General features: G+C 31.0%; 1 protein-coding gene across 1 annotated transcript in view; it reads left to right on the top strand.

The window, feature by feature from the left end:
- The window catches only part of LOC107442998 (ras-related protein Rab-37), a 158855-nt gene extending 140919 nt beyond the window's left edge, over positions 1 to 17936 (top strand). The window contains exons 7-8 of the mRNA XM_043051742.3: positions 5888 to 5964; positions 7346 to 17936. Of these exons, the coding sequence (XP_042907676.1) occupies positions 5888 to 5964; positions 7346 to 7460 (192 nt within the window). The 3' untranslated portion in view covers positions 7461 to 17936. The remainder of the gene's footprint in view (positions 1 to 5887; positions 5965 to 7345) is intronic.
- Positions 17937 to 19270: the final 1334 nt, after the last annotated feature.

Genomic DNA, 19270 nt, shown 5'->3' with positions numbered 1-19270 from the left:
AACCACGCACGGGCAAACAGTTATATATTCTTTTAAAAAGATTTGCAAGTTTAAAATCTATTTGACACCTTAGCGATTGCAGTTGGCGCGACAGATCACTATACGGAAATATCCCCAGAGGGGGAGAAATTTAGAATATTCTAACCTCTATTACTATCTCTATGGATGAAGAATCGTATGTTCGTATGGGTGGTTGACTGAATATAAACAATAACAAGGTTCCTAGATCCGGAAGAGATTTAGAAAACTTCCGGTGTATCCCTCCGCTTATGTTACGCTTACGAAGCGATGTGTGAACAGGCTTAATATTCCAGGAAGTTTTATTAATGTGATTTGTGTTTAAATTAACGCGAAATTTTACCATTCATAAGAGTTTTCTGTAGTTTATTAATTCTAACAGGTCGTAAGTTTAAAACAAATTTAACTAAATTAATATGACAAGCATAAATAAAATGTATGGCTAGCCAGGTTTGGAGTGTTATCCCTTATTTGGCTATATTTGTATAAAATACCACCGTTAGTTATTTCTTGAGTTGCATCATAGCAAGCTTGCGGAATCTTCCGAATTCATTTGTTGTTTGTTTCAATTCCATCGCTGGAATCAGGGACTAATATAGGCTGGATATCTATGGCTTTATATCTATGGCTGGAATTCAAACCCGGTTTACCTGATTGGAAGGCGAACGCTCTATCCCTGAGCCATCACGGCTTTAGTTAATTATTCAGTTTGAAATTATTTTAGTATTAGGTTACATTGCATCATGTTTTTGTTTTTTTTTAAATTCCCACTGAAACAAAAACTAGCTATTACAAAAAATAGCTTTTCGTTTTTTTCTTTCTTTTTTTCTTCAAAAAATAGTAATAAATTGCTGGGTTTTTTCCCTTTATACCAAACTATATTTTGTCACCTGCAAACTTAACTGATCATTGCATTAAATACATTGTTAATACTCTAAACATTGTTTAATACTCTCGTGCTTTGTGATATCATCACTTCAGTTCTCCAGTTATTTAACTCCAATATCAGTTTTTTTCCCTTTAGTTTTAATTCCTAAACACTTGATTTAGTTCTAATTGTATGCAATTAAAACAAATTTCTCTAATATTAAGTAATAACAACTCTGAACGAATAAAAATATTTAGTCATTAAATATTGAGAAAACTATTACAAGAGTATTTATTTGTCTTTTATTATTTGTATTTGTTTTTAAAATCGACTATCGCTTAATCGATAGAAGTCGGTGATCAATTAATCGATTTTAATTAGCGATTTTTCGATTTAACAAGTGGGGTATACATTTATTAATTAATTTTAGTTGAGTTGATTATTGTAATTAAAAGCCGTAAAATATTATTAATTTCAATGAATACGTATAGCAAAATTTTGTTATTTTTTTCCTAACAACTTTTTATAAAAATACTAATGAAAATAATAGGATAAAAATAAATAATAATAAAAGGATTAAATTATTTAACTTTCAATATTGAAATAGCTCCCGAAAATTTTCAAGTTATTTTTAAGAACTGACAAAAAAAAAATTAATGAAATAAACACTAATCGAATTCTTGGAGAAGAAAACTGCTACCCTAAAACACTTTTAATTATTTTCAAGCAATAAAACTGGATTTAATCTTCCATTTTAGGAGCAATTAAATCGTTAAATTTCTGTAAGCTTACTTTCGGATCATTTGGAGAAAAAAAAAAGAAAGAAGTAATTGAAGGGGAAACTATTTAATGACATTAGAGAAAAGTCTTACTTCTAATGTCTTAAAATTAATTCTCCCATTTTCCGTTTGAAATGTTATTTACGAATCCTTACTTTTACGAACTCAGTTTAATTAATTGAACTACCAGAAATGAAAGGATAAGGAATTAGAAAAACTTTAAATGTGAAGGGATTAGAGGAGAGTTGCTATAAATAGTGTCTTAAAACGGATTTAATGTCGATTGAAGAATTAATAAATAAGTGAAATATCTGAAGCACTTGTCTACTAACTTAAAAAACGCTGTATCATTTGCTCGTAAGAAAATTCTATAATTCTAATAAAAGTATAACGGAGTAACTTGTGCTATATTTTAATTCTAATAAAAGTTTCTAGGCACTTACAAAATTTATTATAATTACGGCAAAAATATCGTGCGACTTGATGCATATTTTAATTTTAACAAGAGATATTTTATTACTCAAACTATAATATTATTTTACTACAGTTTTACTACTCGCTTTTGTATCTGCGTAAATGGAAAAAATTTTGGCCACTTTCTGACTAGCTGCGGCACTTACATCTCAATATTGCCTGATGGCAATACAAGTTTCAAGCGTTTCCTGACTGCAACATGCGGAATTTATCGTCAGCAAAATTTTGACCATTTTCCGATTAACCAGAATAATGAAATTTCATCTCAACCGTGCCTGATGACAACACAAGTTTCAAGCGTTTCCTGACTTCTACAAACGGAATTTATCGTCAGCAAAATTTTGACCATTTTTCTAATTAACCAGAATGATGAAATTTCATCTCAACCTACATTCATGTGATGACAACACAAGTTTCAAGTGTTTCCTGACTTCTACAAACGGAATTTATGATCAGTCAATATTTTGACCATTTTCCGATTAACCAGAATGATGAAATTTCATCTCAACCGTGCCTGATGCCGTGCCCGTGACAAAAACAGTGCTAATTTTCAAGCAATAATTACGTGGTAAAATAGCTTTCAAAGCTCTTTTGGACAGAGAAAAAATTAATAGAAAAGGAAACTATTTAATGGAATTATAAAATAGCTTTATATCTTCTACTTCCATTTGTAAACTGTTATTTTCCAACTTTAGCGAACTAATTTTAATTAAATAAGCTATTAGAAATGAGACATGAAGGTCATAGATTTGAATTAGATTCGTAAGCTTAATATCTAAAGGGATTATTGAAGAGTTACTATAAATGATGTGTTAAAACGAAGTTAGAATAGGTTAAAAAAAATAATAAATAAAACCTTTCAGTCATAGGTTTATAAATTTAAAGCCATATTAATCTGTAATAGCAAAATTCTAAAGACAATTTGTTGTGCAAAAAAATTTTAGCTACTTGAACAGTAAAATCAATAAAAATATCGATACACACCGCAAAATCTTTTATAAGCTAAAATTCAACCATCATAGAAAAATTTGTGTTAACTTCGTACAATGAAAAATAACTTAAATTTGTTACAACGCAATTTGATTACATTTGGTTATGCAATTTTTTTCAACTTTAAAAAATATAGTTAAACAAAGTACACAAGTTCTCCTCATTTAAAGCAAATTCGATAAAAAATAAAAACCTTAGTCCATCAGTCTTTCTTCATAACAGTTTCTTTTTATACGAGTCGTATAATATATCTTAAAAATACTTATTTTACTTCGCTTACAGCTTTGAAAAATAAAAACTTCCAGATTAAGTCGCATGTTTGGATAAGCAAGGGATTGAATATAATCCAATTCAATCGAAATGTTTCAATATTTATCGCTTATTTTATTCAACACTATTTTTTTTTCTTTTGTTGCAGAAATTCTACTAAGATTTCATCTTGTAATATTTTTGTCCAGTACTAGTAAAAGAGTTTCGTCAAAACTGACAAGGCTTTTTTTTTTAAAAAATACAAGAGCAGTTTGATTTTATTTCAAAATATTTATTTGAAACCTTTCACAATACACAGGAGGTAAAAAAATGAAAATCACGACACATTTAATATGGTTTTAGTTAACTGTTAAAGGCAATATAAAGATTATCATATGCAGGTTTTCTAGAATTAGGAATAATTTTTCATAGCCAATTGCATAAATAAATTCGAACTACAGAAAGTTGCTTTGTTTGTAGTTTAACTTTTTATTAGGATGTAACAAAAACGGAAAGATTTGTTTAAATTTTAGATTTTTTTTTCTGTTATTTTAAAATTTATGTATGCAAAGGTTTGTTTCTTGGTTAATTTAAGATGCACTAAAAACATTTAAAAAATCATAAATAGTAAAATCTTACTAACCTATACACATTTCAGGGACAACCTTAGTACATCTTCATCAGTAGAACGCATAACAAAGATGGCAAAACAGATTGATAATATTGAATTAGATAAACTTTTAAAAATCGCAAATGGTTAAATTTTATTAAAACTTATAAGCTAACAAATGGTAGGGATGGAAAATCAGAGATCATGTATTCGTCTCAGGGGAAACCGGATTCGAATCCCAACTATATATGATCGATGCAAATTCCGCACCCGGCCCGCACTGACACGGTACTGAGGTAACATGTGTTCAGTGGTAGACGGATCATGGGTTAGAGTCTCCATGCCGTCAGACTGACCATGGGAGGTTTTCGTGGTTTTTCTCCCCCCGTTAAGTGTTTCTCGCCTCCATGACTTGGGTTCACAGGTTCACTGGTAGCGTTAAATGAGCAACACTTCCGGCATCTTCCGAGGTAAGAACGAAAGTTCAGTGCCTGCCGTAAAAAAAAAAGTTTCTGAACCAGTGAGTGTGACAGGAAGACGTGATGTCTGAGCAGTTAAATTTTTTAAAGTGACTAAGTCTAGCCATCTAATCAACTCTGAGACCAGCAGAGACAATCCAGGGCACCATGCATGAACTGGGAGAATCTTCTAAGGAGTATTTAGTTTAGAGAATGAACATCGAAAGCTGTAATTTTGAGAAATGAGCCATGAGAATTTCACAAGCAAAACAAATCAGCAGTCCACAGACACTCACATAAGATGGAATCAAATGCAAGCACACAGGCCCGATCTGTGTCAATTTGGAAATGATATTTTTTCCCATTTGATCCGTGACCGATCTCTCAATTGAGCTTTTGCTATCAGTCAATATCCACAAATCCAGTACGTCACAGTCCAACAATGCTTTGGTAGTGGTATGTTAGCAACAAATTAAACATTGTTTTAAATACTCGTACGTACCTACAAACCAAGCAAAACGCACTATATCTTTGAATAAAACGTTAGTGTTAAGCACAGAGCTTGACTAAGGCTGGTGCATACGGGGCAGTTGCCACGGGCCCCCACTTCATGGGGGGGGGGCTCCAAATCGGATAGAAAGTTTATTTTAAGTTTCCTTCTTTAATGAAATTTTTTCAGACAAAATATCAGTAGAGTGTAAAATCCGTCAGTTTTATGTTGGCTTCTTCTTCGTTAATCTATCGCATGAACACAGTCTATATTTCGTAAATCCATGGCTTTCTTGGGCGGAATTCAGCTAAATTTTCGCAATTACGATTTACAAATTGGGCCAATCAAAAACCTGTATTTTTTATAAATCGCAAAATGCGATATGTTTAAAAAAATACAGACTTCTGATAGGCTTTAATTGAGTCATCGCAATTGCGAAAATTTAGCTGAATTCTGCCCTTATGGCAGCAAGGATACGAATTTTTCGCAGCTAGATGACAAAGTTAACTATCAGAAAAGCTAGATGCATTCGGCATGATGGACATAGAATTGTCAGAAAATCATCAAAATGGACAGAACGATATTTCGTCTGACCATTAGAAAGAGGGAGGACTTAATAGCTATTTTAGGTTCTAGTCAATTTTCTTGAAAAATTTAAATACAAGTTCGGTTCTTCATTACTGAAGTAGCGTAGTAGAGGGGGGCCCTCAAAAAAGTTTTTGCCCCGGGCCCCGATTAGTCTAAGTCAGGCCCTGGTTAAGTATTGTACTTTTATACAAAAAATTAGTTTTCGGTACTTGGTAACAAAACATCAGAGCAACATACTGACAACAAAGGATAGTTAAGGTCGCTATTTTAAATGTAATACACATTTCTGTTAAGGTAAAATTTTGAAATCATGTTTCTCACTTTCAACAATGCACAGATTATTTACATTTGAGTTATTTACAGGAATATGGAGTTACTTTTATGGAAACAAGTGCCAAAACCGGTACCAACGTTGAACTGGCTTTCATGGCAGTTGCTAGGTAAGCTTAATAATTTAATTGACCATCGATTCCTTACTTTTTCTATGCCTAACTCCCCATTTGCACGAGATCTGATATCAGCCGCGTAAGGTCATAGAAGAAACGAAAGCCTGTTATTGAACTTTCGATTCCTCTAACTTACTTTCAGGTGCAAGCATTATTGGGTGAAGACAACTACCAGTGTCTTCTCCGGGAAACAGTCGCATGATAATTGGTTCCCTGTGTCAAATAGTATTTTTTTCGCCTATTCTTGCAAGATGGAGTTTTTACCTTCAGGGATCATGTAAATTCTTCAAGCCTTTTTTAGGTTTGGGACGTCCGAAGACTGTTTTCAGTCCTCGTGTAAATGGGGTGTAAGTTAGACACAATACATCGTCCTAATTTTAAATCTGTCTCTGATACGTACATTATAACGCGAAATATAAATGATTCTATTTATGTGAAACTATTATAACGAAATTAAATACCGATTCTCTTAATCATTTTAATTTTATTTAAAAGGAAAAGTACACAATTTTCAAACTTATTTAACGAGCATGCTGAAATGGAAATATCTAAAAACCATTATTGCTCTAAAAAATTTTAAAAAGCTGTGTTAATATTTATGATTCTTTTAGAAATTAAAATAAAAATGTAATGGAAAAATTCATCGGTACTTTTCCGTTAGCCGGACGCAAGCGAAAAATCGCCAAATAATGTAGAATTCCTACAAATTTCTTACAACCATAAGGGTAATGTTAGTTTAGGGCCGCGTGCTCTATTCTCTGAATTCATAATCATTAATTTTGGGTAAAACTGTTTTGTTTAAAATTCATTAATATTTGCTTATAGTTGAACTTGTTTGGCTTACTATTAATAAATATTTGTTTATAGTTGAACGTTTTCGACTTTTATTCCGTTGACTGTTTTGTCATTCACTTCGCTTGGCAACCTGGCTCGCATTTGGTTGACAATTGGCGACATTTGCTAACGGAAAAGTACCAATTCATCTACAATATGATGATTTTAATCTTTAATATTTTTAAATGATAATTTAAAGAAGTGCCAGATGACTTTAATGCATATTCGATAGTTTGAAATTCCAATAAAAAAAATTTAAAAAAAACAGTAGAAGGAAGAAAAAAAACTTTCGGTTTGGGTTCTACCATTCATAAATATATTCTTTATTGCCATGCTTGAGGCAATATTCCGTGTCATCAAATTTTCGTATATACGAGCTTTCACATAAATCTATCAAAAATATTCAAAATAGAATTTTTTCCTTGCTTCTTACAACTCACATGAGTATACTATTCAAAAGCGAAAATAGAATAAACGTGATTTGATATTTTTTTTTTCTTTTTTAATTTATTTTTTCTTCTTTCTTTCTTTCGTCGTATAGGGAGCTAAAATATCGTATGAGCTACCAGCCAAACCAAGAAACCAAGTTCAATGTGAAAGAATACGTACGACAAGAGAGTACGAAAAGTAGTTCTTCTGGGATTTGCTGCGGATAAGAGAAAATCGTCACAAAAGCGTTGTTTCCATGGTTACCGAAACAATTCCGGCGTTCAGAAGCGTGTCTGTGTCAACTCAACTCATATGGAAAAGAAATTGCGGCGAGAAAAGGGAGAAAAAAAGCCCTGTTCAGTTTTTGTTCGATTTTTATCGTTTTATTAGAGAGTGATTTTTTATTCTATTTTTCCTCTCATCTTCCCCTGTGTTATTTTTAATGTGCTTACAACTATGTTGTTCCTTACCGTTTTCAAGGTCGCCAACATAAAGGAATGCAGAATTTGAAATGCTCTAACAATATATCCCATGACTACAAAGGAATAATCCGAGATATTTTGCTAAAGAAAAATGCGTAGATGTATATAAATATTGAATATATAAGTATGTTTACGATATCGGTAATGCTTGCCCAAGCATAAACTCTCTAAAAAAAAAAAATTCTGGCGTGTAACAATATAGATTGAAATTTTTCTTGCATACAATAGTTTTAATTGTTATTATTATTAAAAGTATTTAGAATTTCTCAGAAAATAATCACATTATGGTCACCTATCTTTTACAAAATGTTTAATATCATAATTTTAATTATAATAATTAAACGTTAAGTAATTATATTTTTTATTTTTAATATAAGTTACTAATTTTATAATTATTAAATTATATTTTTTTCTGAATAAAAACATTATAACTATTTTTGCATGCAGAGTATTCAAAAAGGACCGATAATTTATCTTCAAATTTGCTTGTTAACAGTAAAGGCCATAATTAATTTAACAGTAGTAGCCTTCATAAATTTAACAGTGAAAGTTTTCATAACCAATTTAACAATAAAAGCCTTCATAATCAATTTAAAGGTAATAGCCTTCATAAATTTAAAAGTAAGACTTCGTAACCAATTTAGCAGTTAAGGCCTTCATAATCAATTTAAGGATAATAACCTTCATTATCAATTTGATTGTAGAAGCATTCATTATTAGTTAAGCAGTAAAGGACTCTGTTATCTGTTTAACTGTTCAGAACTTTGCTATCAGTTTAGAATAGAAGAGTTTTTTTGTTATCAAAGTTATGTTTAAAATGCATGCATTTAAAAAAAAATATTGGGTGATTCATAAAGAAATATACAGTTTCAATGCACTATAAATCAAGAACAATCTAGGATATTATATGTTACCCGCAAAAGAATTCTATGGGATTATTTTGTTTTGTTGGAAATAGTCACACCACGCACTAAGTTCCGCCCAAACGCATGAATCAAGTTCTTCGATAGGGATTATTCTTCATTAGATAGGGATTATTCTTGATTCGATAGGGATTATTCCCGATTCCGCTTAGTTTTCATCTTCATCAATGACACAGCATTCCACGTCAGTGGGAAGGTCAACAAGCAAAATATACGTTTATGGGGAACAGAGAATCTCAAACTCTCAGAACAACAAGCGGAGAGATTTTCCTTGAGTAAATGTGTTCTATGCAGTGTTCAGAAAGAGAGTGTTCGGCCTCTTCTTTTTTCAAGAGCAAACTGTCACGGGAACATGAGCAACTTTTCTGAATTTGTTAACTCACGGTTGATATCACAGTTGCAGGAATAGAAAATCCCAAACTCTCAGAACAGCACGCGAGAGATTTCTCTAAAATAAATGTGTTCTTTGCAATGTTCAGAAAGAGAGCAAACTGTCACGGGAACATGAGCAACTTTTCTGTATTTGTTAACTCTCGGGTAATATCACAGTTGCAGGAATAGAAAATCCCAAACTCTCAGAACAGCACGCGAGAGATTTCTCTAAAGTAAATGCGTTCTTTGCAATGTTCAGAAAGAGAGCAAACTGTCACGGGAACATGAGCAACTTTTCTGAATTTGTTAATTCTTGGTTGATATAACTAAACAGGATGGTGCACTACATCACTGCTAAGCCTACGTTCAAGATTACTTTGATGAATGTCTCCCTCAACGATGGATTGAACGAGCCGCGATCTACAAAATGCCTCTTACTCAATGGCCACCCATAAGTCCCGACTTTTGATTTCTTCCTGAAGGATTACGTAAAAGGACTAGTTATTCATCCCCCCCTCCTCTTTATCTAGGTTATCTGAAACAGCATATCACAACCAATATCAACGAATTGGGTTGAGACACAGTTGGACCTCTATTTAACGAAGTCGCTTAATTCCCGACAAAAAGTTCCTTATTAGGAAAATTCGTTAAATAGAAAATCACCATTTGAAAAACTTAAACAACACAAAACCGATTTTAAATTTTTAAACACTAGACATAATTAAAATAGCAATTGATTCACCTTCATCTTGTAAATTAGTATCTACTATCGAATTGTTTCAAATGATTTCGACATTTCATCATATGAAGGTTTTGTGATTGCTTCAACATCTTCCTCACAATTAATTGCTATATTGTTTTTATTTTTCACACTGTCCTAAAATATCCGATTCAGTTAATGTTTCCGTGGTTGCAGCTTCAGAATCAATAAAAAGAAAATTATTAATCAGTAGTACACCATCGTTTTTTTCGTGGTTCTCTCTTAGCTGTAGCCCTCATTACATTAAGTTCTTCTAAAGGAATATATCATCCTCCGCGCTGACTAAGAATCCAGCTTTAGCAAAATTGTTACGAATAGTACAATCTGTAACATCACAGCTCCATGCTTTAGAAATTTCTCTTATGCTTTCTCGTAAATTGATTTGTGGCATGGTATGAAATGCAAACAAAAAGGAAAAGGGATTTGACCGCTTTCTCTAAAAGTTAAGTGACTGCGAAAATCAATTCATGGTCATTTTCCCCCATTAAATGCGTTAACAAATTTGAAACGTTCTGAAATATTTTGGGACATAAAGTGGATCTCAAAGAAAAGTTCGTTAAAGAGAAATTTCACTTCGCTATTTGGAAGTTATTTTACGAAGAACTTTCCAAAATGTTCCTTGGTTCCTCGAAAAAAAAATCAAAAAATAGAGAATTTCTCAAAATGAAAGTTCGTTAAATAGAAATCCGACTGTACTTTAAACATGCGTTTGGGAGGAAATGGATTTCCAGCTATATGTGACTATGGGGTCACACATTTGTGATAACAAAACTTAAAATAATCTCATACAATTCTATTGCAGATAACATAAAGTGCATTGAAATTGCACCCTGTAGGTATAAGATTAAAAAAATAAATTTGTATTCTTTTTATGTGTGAAGTAATCCACGAAATGTGTTCGTTAAATTAAACAAATTTGTGGGAAGAAGTAAGTTACTTAAAGTACTGTCCACCCTGCTTCAAATCAATGAATGGTGTTTTCTACACTAGGGAACGCTGCAAGCTCGGTACCGCCTAAATTTCCGGGTTACTGTTTCCGTTGTATTTTAAAGCCATTTGGCATCGTTGTGTTTTGAGATTCTTGCAAACAATGTATTTGATTACTTATTACTTGTGTTTACAATGCTAAAAGTGTTAACACTAACGTAAGATGGTGCACACCTTGCAACAAGAACAAACAGTAATAAACTTATGGAAAGAGGCCAAATCAAGACTGCCAAAAAAGCGAGTTATTCAAAATCTAGCAACCATGTCACCTTTTTTAATAATAAATAACAAAAACAAGTTTTCACTCCAAACTCCCCAGAATTACATAATAACATTAATATCTTATGAAATACATCAGATTTGAGCTCAGAAATTATCTAATTTATTTCTTTTATTGAAAACAAAATTATCCGTTTGAAAACATCGCCTATTAGAATAACATGTTGTAAGCAGCTGCAAGCTTTTTAACCGGAACTAGAGTAGGTGCCGAGCTCGAGATTGTTATTGTTTACATTTCTACTGAAAACACCATCCATAGGAAACACCTTGTTACCATATTTTTGCTTCTTTTAAATTGGACGGTCACAACGATGATATAAAAGGTTAATCAGGTAAATATACAACTTAAAATAAAATTTAATAGCTAAAAGTGTTATATTAATCCAGTATGCCCCGATGATCATCAGGTTTAAAAGAAATTTTATGAGGTTTCAATTAAAGATTATAATCGTTACATGTTTGGAAATTTACTTGATTCTAAAAATGTTTACTGCTTCAAATGAATGTCTGCCTTAAAACTAGGGTAAACTTAGGGAATACCTATATGGTCAGTATTAAGAAAAATAACTAACAGGTAATTTAATTTTTTTTACTAAACATAATTTCAATTAGATTAATAATTTAACTAACTTGTGTCTTACATTCTTTTAATTTTTTTTAAAATTTCTTTTATCTTATATTTAACGTGTCGACCTGTTTCTTGCATTCAAAAAATTATTTTATAAGACAAAAAAGACATAATTTTTACTCAAAATTAGACTATATTTTCTACTCAAATAGCAGCCTTAGGCGTTTATTAGATAGTTTTAGAGTTCATGTTTGTCACTACACATTTATTTTACTATTTTCAAATTATAAATTAGTTTGTATAAAGAAACATATTCTTAGGAAATTATAAGAACTGCTTAAAAACAGATATAAATTAAGCATATATTCTTTTTACATAACTACATTTTTCAAATTTATACACTTTTTCTAGAAATATTGCACTCAGATGTTTTAGAAAAAAAAATAAGAGTCAAAAATGTGTGCTTTGAAAATTAATCTAGTTAGTTGCGTTAAATTTTCTAATCTATTTGTGAAATTAAACAAGATAATCACTTTGTCTACTTTCCGTAGCAAATTTATAAAAATGAAACAATTATAGAATCTGCACGTAAACAGTTTCTAGAAAGTGGTGCCAAACTTTTCGTATTTTTTACTTAAAATTTCATGTTTTTAAGAGTTGCATTATTTCTCTCATAGTTGCTTAAATAAATACAGGATTATTCTAAATGAATATAGCGATTAAAAACAGCTATAACTATTTAATGAAAAAGAATTTGTCTATAAAATTTACGCAAAATGTAGAAGGAACTTCAAAATTTTGTATACATGCGTCACAGATTTTCTGCGTGACCTCCCTTGGTCACACGGACAACATCTAGGCGGTAGTCCATTTCACGCCATACATTCTGAAATATTTGTGCAGTCACCGACGCAAGCGCATTACAAATGCGTTCTTTGAGTTTTGTTCATGGGCCGGGATAGCCCGGTTGGTAGGGCACTGGGCCCATGTCCAAGAGATCGAGGGTTCAATCCCCGCCGGCCGAAGACTCCCGTGAAGTAAATGGTGACTGACGCACGTTAAATCTGTAGAGTCACAAAGTCCTCCATGTCCCAGAACAAATCATGCCTATGAGGGTACTGCAGGGTGCGTAGCGTTTTTAAAAAGTGCTTATTTTCGATTGTCGTTTTTTAAAAGCCCTTAAAGGTGCTTTTTCCATTGGATGTTTTTAAAAAGTGCTTAATTTTCCCTTTTTCAAAATGAAATTTTTCCTTTACCGTGTTGATTTTCGCTACGAATTATATAAAAAGACACAGCTCACATTGTTCTATTCAGCGTTTTCACAATTAATTCAACCCCAATCTTTTTCGGCGTATTGTCAGTCCGTATCGTATGAAAACGCCATTCGTTTTACTTGATTCAAAACTTCATGATTTTTGACACAATTGTCAAAAACAATGCTAAAAGTTTTTCTTTTGGCATGACGGTTGAAACAAGATAAAACCGCCAATTGTCAAAAACTTTCCAACCCTGCTTAGTTAAGATATTTTTTAAAGTGCTTAAAAATATTTTTTGAGTGCTTAAAAGGTGCTTATTTTTTGTTGAATAATTTGGCTACGCACCCTGTACTGATCCAGTAGTTTCCTTGTCTTCTGGATTGGTTCAAAATTATAAAACTACGGAGTTGAACAACAGTAGTCGTAAACCCAAAATTGGGTCTGCTGTTCAACGACAGTTATAAATTAAAATAAAAAAAAATTGTTTTGCACGGAAAGCATATCTTTCACATAACCCCAGAGATAGAAATCGAATTGTGTCGAGTCCGGAGGTTGCAAACAATTGTTGCAAGCAATTGTTACATTCTAACACGCTGAGTGCTTTCTGCACGGGACTCGCCATTTTCACTTATGAACTCGCGCATGCGCAGGATTCCGCTCAACTGTGCTTTACGTAAAGAAATTTTTATGTTCCATCAACATTCTATGTTAATCTTAGCGATATATTATTTTTTATTAAGTAGTTATAGCTGTTTGTAATAGCTATATTCATTTCGAATTACCCAGTATGTTGCAAATTTAATATGGTCACACGATATTACTGTTTGAACTATTTAACACCTTATTAATGCTGCAACAAACTTACGTGATAAGAGCAGTTCAAACATTCACAAAAAGCAAATGTCCCTTCTATGCTTACGTACCCATGCTGTGACTTTTACCGAAGTAGTCTAATTTTAAGATCGAATTTAAATAAATAATGAATTTGCATAAATCAAAAGTTATATTTATTTCCCTTTATAACATTTTGAAATGCCTAAAAAATTTTTTCCTCCAAAAATATTCTTTTTTTTTAAAAGAAATTTTCCAAACTTTATCAAATTCTTTTTTTTTTCTTTCAAAAAATATTTGCAAATAAAAGGTTTACAAGGTCTAACGTAAGCATTGCTCAATCTCCCCTTACGTGCTTACGTAATATTTTAATCGGCCCCATATTATGGCCCCAACGTTCAACTGATTTTTTTTGTAAAGTAAACTTCAAAACGCTAATAACTCAGTTTTTTATGAGAAAAAGCTCTCTTAGTATTATGTGTATTGGCAAATTTATGTACACATTTTTTTAAAAAGTAGTAATGATATATTTGTTATTGAAACACATGTTTTAATATTCTTGCGAATTACAATCAGTTTGAAGTTATTAAAAAAATTTCATATTGTTTACTAAAATGCGGATCCATGTATTTTAAATAAGAAATTAATTTCAAGTCATTGGAAGAGTTTTCTGTTGCCACCTGGAACGCCAATTGTTCCCAGTAAAAATTATCAATTGATGTAGCTAAATTTGTTTCTTTTGCCAAAATTATTTTTTGATACTTTTCACTGTAGATTAATTTCTTGCAAATATTTACAGAAATAACTCATCTTAATCTATAAGCAGAATCGCCTCTAGACTGTTGTGTCCCCTGAAAAATTAATCACTTACGTTAAACGATTTTAAATGTCAAACGATAATTAAAATAAATATTTTTGTTTTCGAATTTTCCTTTAAAATCAGTAGCTTCTGAAAATATTTTTCTTAATGGTAACAAAGGTATCATACTAATATTTTAATCAAAAGAAATCTCATAACTCCTCAATCATAAACTAATATATAAAGGATCAGAGAGACAAAAAGTCTGAGAAAACTTTCATGAAAATTCAGTTTGTTTGGTTTAATTCAAACTGTAAAAGAATATTTTGTGATCACCTGAAAAATGAGAATAAATACTTATTTTGTTAATTTTTTATCAAAAAGACTTTTCATCTACATGGCTTTTTGAATTTTCAAACAAGGGCTTTTTCAATGCAAAATAATAAGTATAATGAATTATTAAACAGGGTGCGTAACGTATTATAAAGTGCTCAAAGGTGCTTCTTTTGATTTACGTTTCTTAAAAGCCCTTAAAGGAGCTTTTTTTTTATTCTGGGTTTATAAAAAAAGTGCTTTAAGTTTTTTAAACAGATTTTTTCTTTGCCGTGTCGATTGTCGTTCTAAATTGCAAAAAAAAAAAAAAAAAAAAACGCTAGATTTTCTCTGGAATATTTATCCGAAATTAGTTATTTTACCATGATTATGTAAAGTTTTTGAATTTTATTAATTTTACGTTTATAAATTAAGAGCTTTAAACGATAGAAAAATTATCTTTATTACTGCGCAGATCCTAATTATGAATTTTTTTTTTTGGAAAGTTATTAAAAATATTTTTTGAGTGCTTAAAAGGTGCTTATTTTTTGTTGAAAAATCTGGCTACGCTCCCTGTTAAAGCTCAACCAAGCGGCCATAAGCAAATACAGGATTACCATGATTATGTAAAGTTTTTGAATTTCATTAATTTTACGTTTATAAATTAAGAGCTTTAAACGATAGAAAAATAATCTTTATTACTGCGCAGATCCTAATTATGATTTTTTTTTTTTGGAAAGTTATTAAAAATATTTTTTGAGTGCTTAAAAGGTGCTTATTTTTTGTTGAAAAATCTGGCTACGCTCCCTGTTAAAGCTCAACCAGCGGCCATAAGCAAATACAGGATTACCATGATTATGTAAAGTTTTTGAATTTTATTAATTTTACGTTTATAAATTAAGAGTAATAAGAGTAATTACGTTTATAAATAAATCGCCTTTATTATTTAAACGATAGAAAAATAATCTTTATTACTGCGCAGATCCTAATTATGATTTTTTTTTTTTTTGGAAAGTTATTAAAAATATTTTTTGAGTGCTTAAAAGGTGCTTATTTTTTTTTTTTTTTTTTTTTTTGAAAAATCTGGCTACGCACCCTGTTAAAGCTCAACCAGCGGCCTTAAGCAAATACAGGCCGTTGACTCTGCCAAAAAGCCTTTTATGCAGTAGTTAGTGACCCCTTCATTTTTTCAGTTTAGAATTACACTATATTCTTTGTAAATAAATAGGCATCTCAAGGCTACGCGATTTCGTTACATAGTTTCAGTAAAACATGGTTTCACTACAAGGTTTCAGTAAATCTTGCTTCTTTCCCATAGCCCTACGTTAAAGAAGTTGGACTATACTTACGGGGGAGGGGGAGTAAGATTTGTGGAAACTAGGGTAAGAGAGCGGAGAATAGATAAAAATCACACAACCTTGATTCGCCTTTATTATTTAAAAAGTGTATCGACATAAAATATAACTTTTTTAAGGGGCTACAGTTAATAAACTTTCAATTTAAATTGTGAATAACAGATAAAATTTAAACCTTCTGGTTTAAATTTAGTTATGCAGGTTAGGTACTTTTTCATGGGAGCATTGTTATAATTAATCATTATGCATACATGTGTTCACTATTTTATGTTATTATGTATTTCCAGTAATTTATAGTTTCAATAACATAATTTGTTTGCTTTCTAGTTCCGATGATATAATAGTCTATATTAATTTTAAAATTTTTTATTCCAACTTAAATGGTTATTTATATTCATACAAACAGTTTTTTGTCCTTCTGTGGTAGTATTAGCATATGATCTGTGTATAAATGTATTCATTTTGTTTGAAGTCATAAAATTTAAAGTATCTGGTTAGTATGAATGCACTTGTCTGTTCTATAAACTCAGCCCTTAAATATGTTTTCCAAAAGAAGTTGTTTAAAAGAAAACAAATAAGGTGGTGACCATTTTGATTTTATCACTATTATTAATATTATTATGTAACTGTACTATGAAACTTTTTTCACATTCATGGTTTGAGTTTCTTTCTCATAAAAAACTACTTTTATTATTTTTACTTTAAATATGTAGGCATATCCACATTTTGTATTTTGAATGGGACCAATTCCTCGAACGTTTACAATTGAAATCCTTCAGTTTGTTCAACCAAAACAAACTCACCAATCAATCTGATTTATTGAGAAAAAAAAAGGCTCCCAGTAGTGCGTCAAAATAATTAAAATTGCAACAAAATTTGATTCATGAAAGGTGATTTTTGTTTAACTATATTTATCACTAAACGTTCCTAATCTACACAATAATCCTTAAACTTAAATGTATCTATAAAGTCTGACATCTACTGAATGCTATATTGTGGGAAAACTTTTCATGATAAATTCTGTTTTTACCGCCATTTGTAATTTAAATTAAAGAGAAAAGTGGGATCAGGTTAGCCAGAAAACCAAAAAGTTACAAATGCTGTTTTTTTCCCTCAAAAAATCTAAAGCTATAACCTGGTTCGACATTGCGCTCAATATCTCAAAAACTTTAGGTTTCTGATAATTATGTCCACTGAGGCTTTTGCTTAGAACGTTGCAAAGAAGAAAAAAAATTCAAAATTAGAAAAAAGACTGCAGACATATTTCTCAAAAAGTATTCAATTTTGCAAGTCTGGCTCATTCAAACTTTAATCAGAAAAACTAAATACTTATGCGGACTACTTTTCTAAATAAATTCTATCACATTAAAGCTTTATATTTTTATTAGTAAAATTGACTTTCTAGTCTAATATCCCACCAACGCTTAAATTTAAATGTTTAGATTTTTTTTCGTTCCAAAAAGTGTAGAATTTTATGTACCAAATATTGTTCTGTGTCAAATATTCTGAATGTGTTCTCAGTGGTGACTTTCACTGTGCTTTGATGTAAATAAGTTACGTTTAAAAAAAAGATGTACCAAGAAAGAGAGAAAATTAATGTACCACATCCACCTTTTATTTGTTGTGTCAACCAAAGATTTATAAATGCCACATCTGTGTTAAATACTGTAAATTCAATGTGATATTGTGTGAATATGTACAAAAGATTATTAAGCTATCAGTAGTGGTCACATGTGTCTGAAGTAAAAGTGTTTAAATAAAAATGTATTTATTACTATATATATACGTATTTTTGTATAATTTCAGGTTTGATGGAAAAATTATAATTTAGGAATTAAACCCACATAAGGCAGAAAAATAATGGGTAATTTTTAATACATTTTATGTTTTTAAAATCTGCGAATTTGACAATCTTATTTCGCGTATTGCTAAATTTATTTATTTCTCTTTGATGTTATTTAGAATCAAGTTTTCTTATGCTCTGAAATGTGATTGATTACTACTATAGCTTTCATATTAAGACTATAACAATGAAATCTATTTTATTTCTGTCATTGAACAGCCAACCCAGTTTTTGGGTCCATGACAACTAATGTCCAACTCCGTAGCATTGTAATTTTGAACTAATCCAAAAGACAAGTAAGCTCTTGGATCAGTACCCCCAAAGGTAAGATTCATTGTGGGAACATGGAGGACTTTGTGCCTCGACAGATTTAATGTGCATCAGTCACCATTTACTACACAGTCAGTCTTTGAACCCACGACCTCTTAGCCCAGTGCCCTATCAACTAGGCTATCCTAGCCCAATGACAGTATGAAGCCTACTTAATTGGATTGACTGCAATTTTTTGGGATTTTTATTCATAGTCAATTGACCTTTTGCTAATAGCTGATACAACAAGTGAACGATAACAGAACGTACTGTTGAACGAATTAATGTTGCATTCAAAATAATAAGTAACGTTAAGGTAACATTATTGGGTATAATATGAAAAAAACACAACTACTTCGATTTAGTAGGAACAACATATGACGCAATGCTAAACGAATGGAATTGAGTTGTTGTTTATTTAGTTATTGTTATTAGTAGTTATTTGTTTTAGTTGTATTTAGTTTCAATAACTTTTCTTTATAATGCAATAAAATCTGGCGAGCAGCTATTTAAACGATCGAACACTTCGTTTGTTTATTTGTGGCTTGAAGTTAGGCTCGCAGAAAATGCCGTTCATGGGTTAAATTTAGTAGGAACAACACAACCTGTGACGTAGGCTATATTATACCCAATTATAGAACAGAAAAATTTAAAGCTAAGCTTTGATAAATGAATGTGCACTTTGAAAGCCACAGGCCTGAACCTAGCAATATTACAGCAAAATAGTGTAAAAAGTACTTGATCATAACTAGATAAATTATTACATTGGTTAATTAGCTAGATAAATTATTACTAAGCAGTGTTTTTAGATAATGCTATGCAGCCCAGAATCAAAGCTTTTTACCACTTTATCAAAAATGCGATTCCACTAAGGATATGTGGAGTAATAACTATTTTTTTAAAAATCATTTCCTTTCGCTTAAATGTGTTCAGTACAACTTTAAAATCAAATTTTAAAACT

This window comes from Parasteatoda tepidariorum, chromosome 5 (genome assembly GCF_982258835.1).
Source record: "Parasteatoda tepidariorum strain Cologne lab strain chromosome 5, Ptep-v5.0, whole genome shotgun sequence".
Classification (NCBI taxonomy): domain Eukaryota; kingdom Metazoa; phylum Arthropoda; class Arachnida; order Araneae; family Theridiidae; genus Parasteatoda; species Parasteatoda tepidariorum.
Note: the sequence above shows the minus strand (reverse complement) of the source record. Positions and strands in the feature narration are given on the sequence as shown.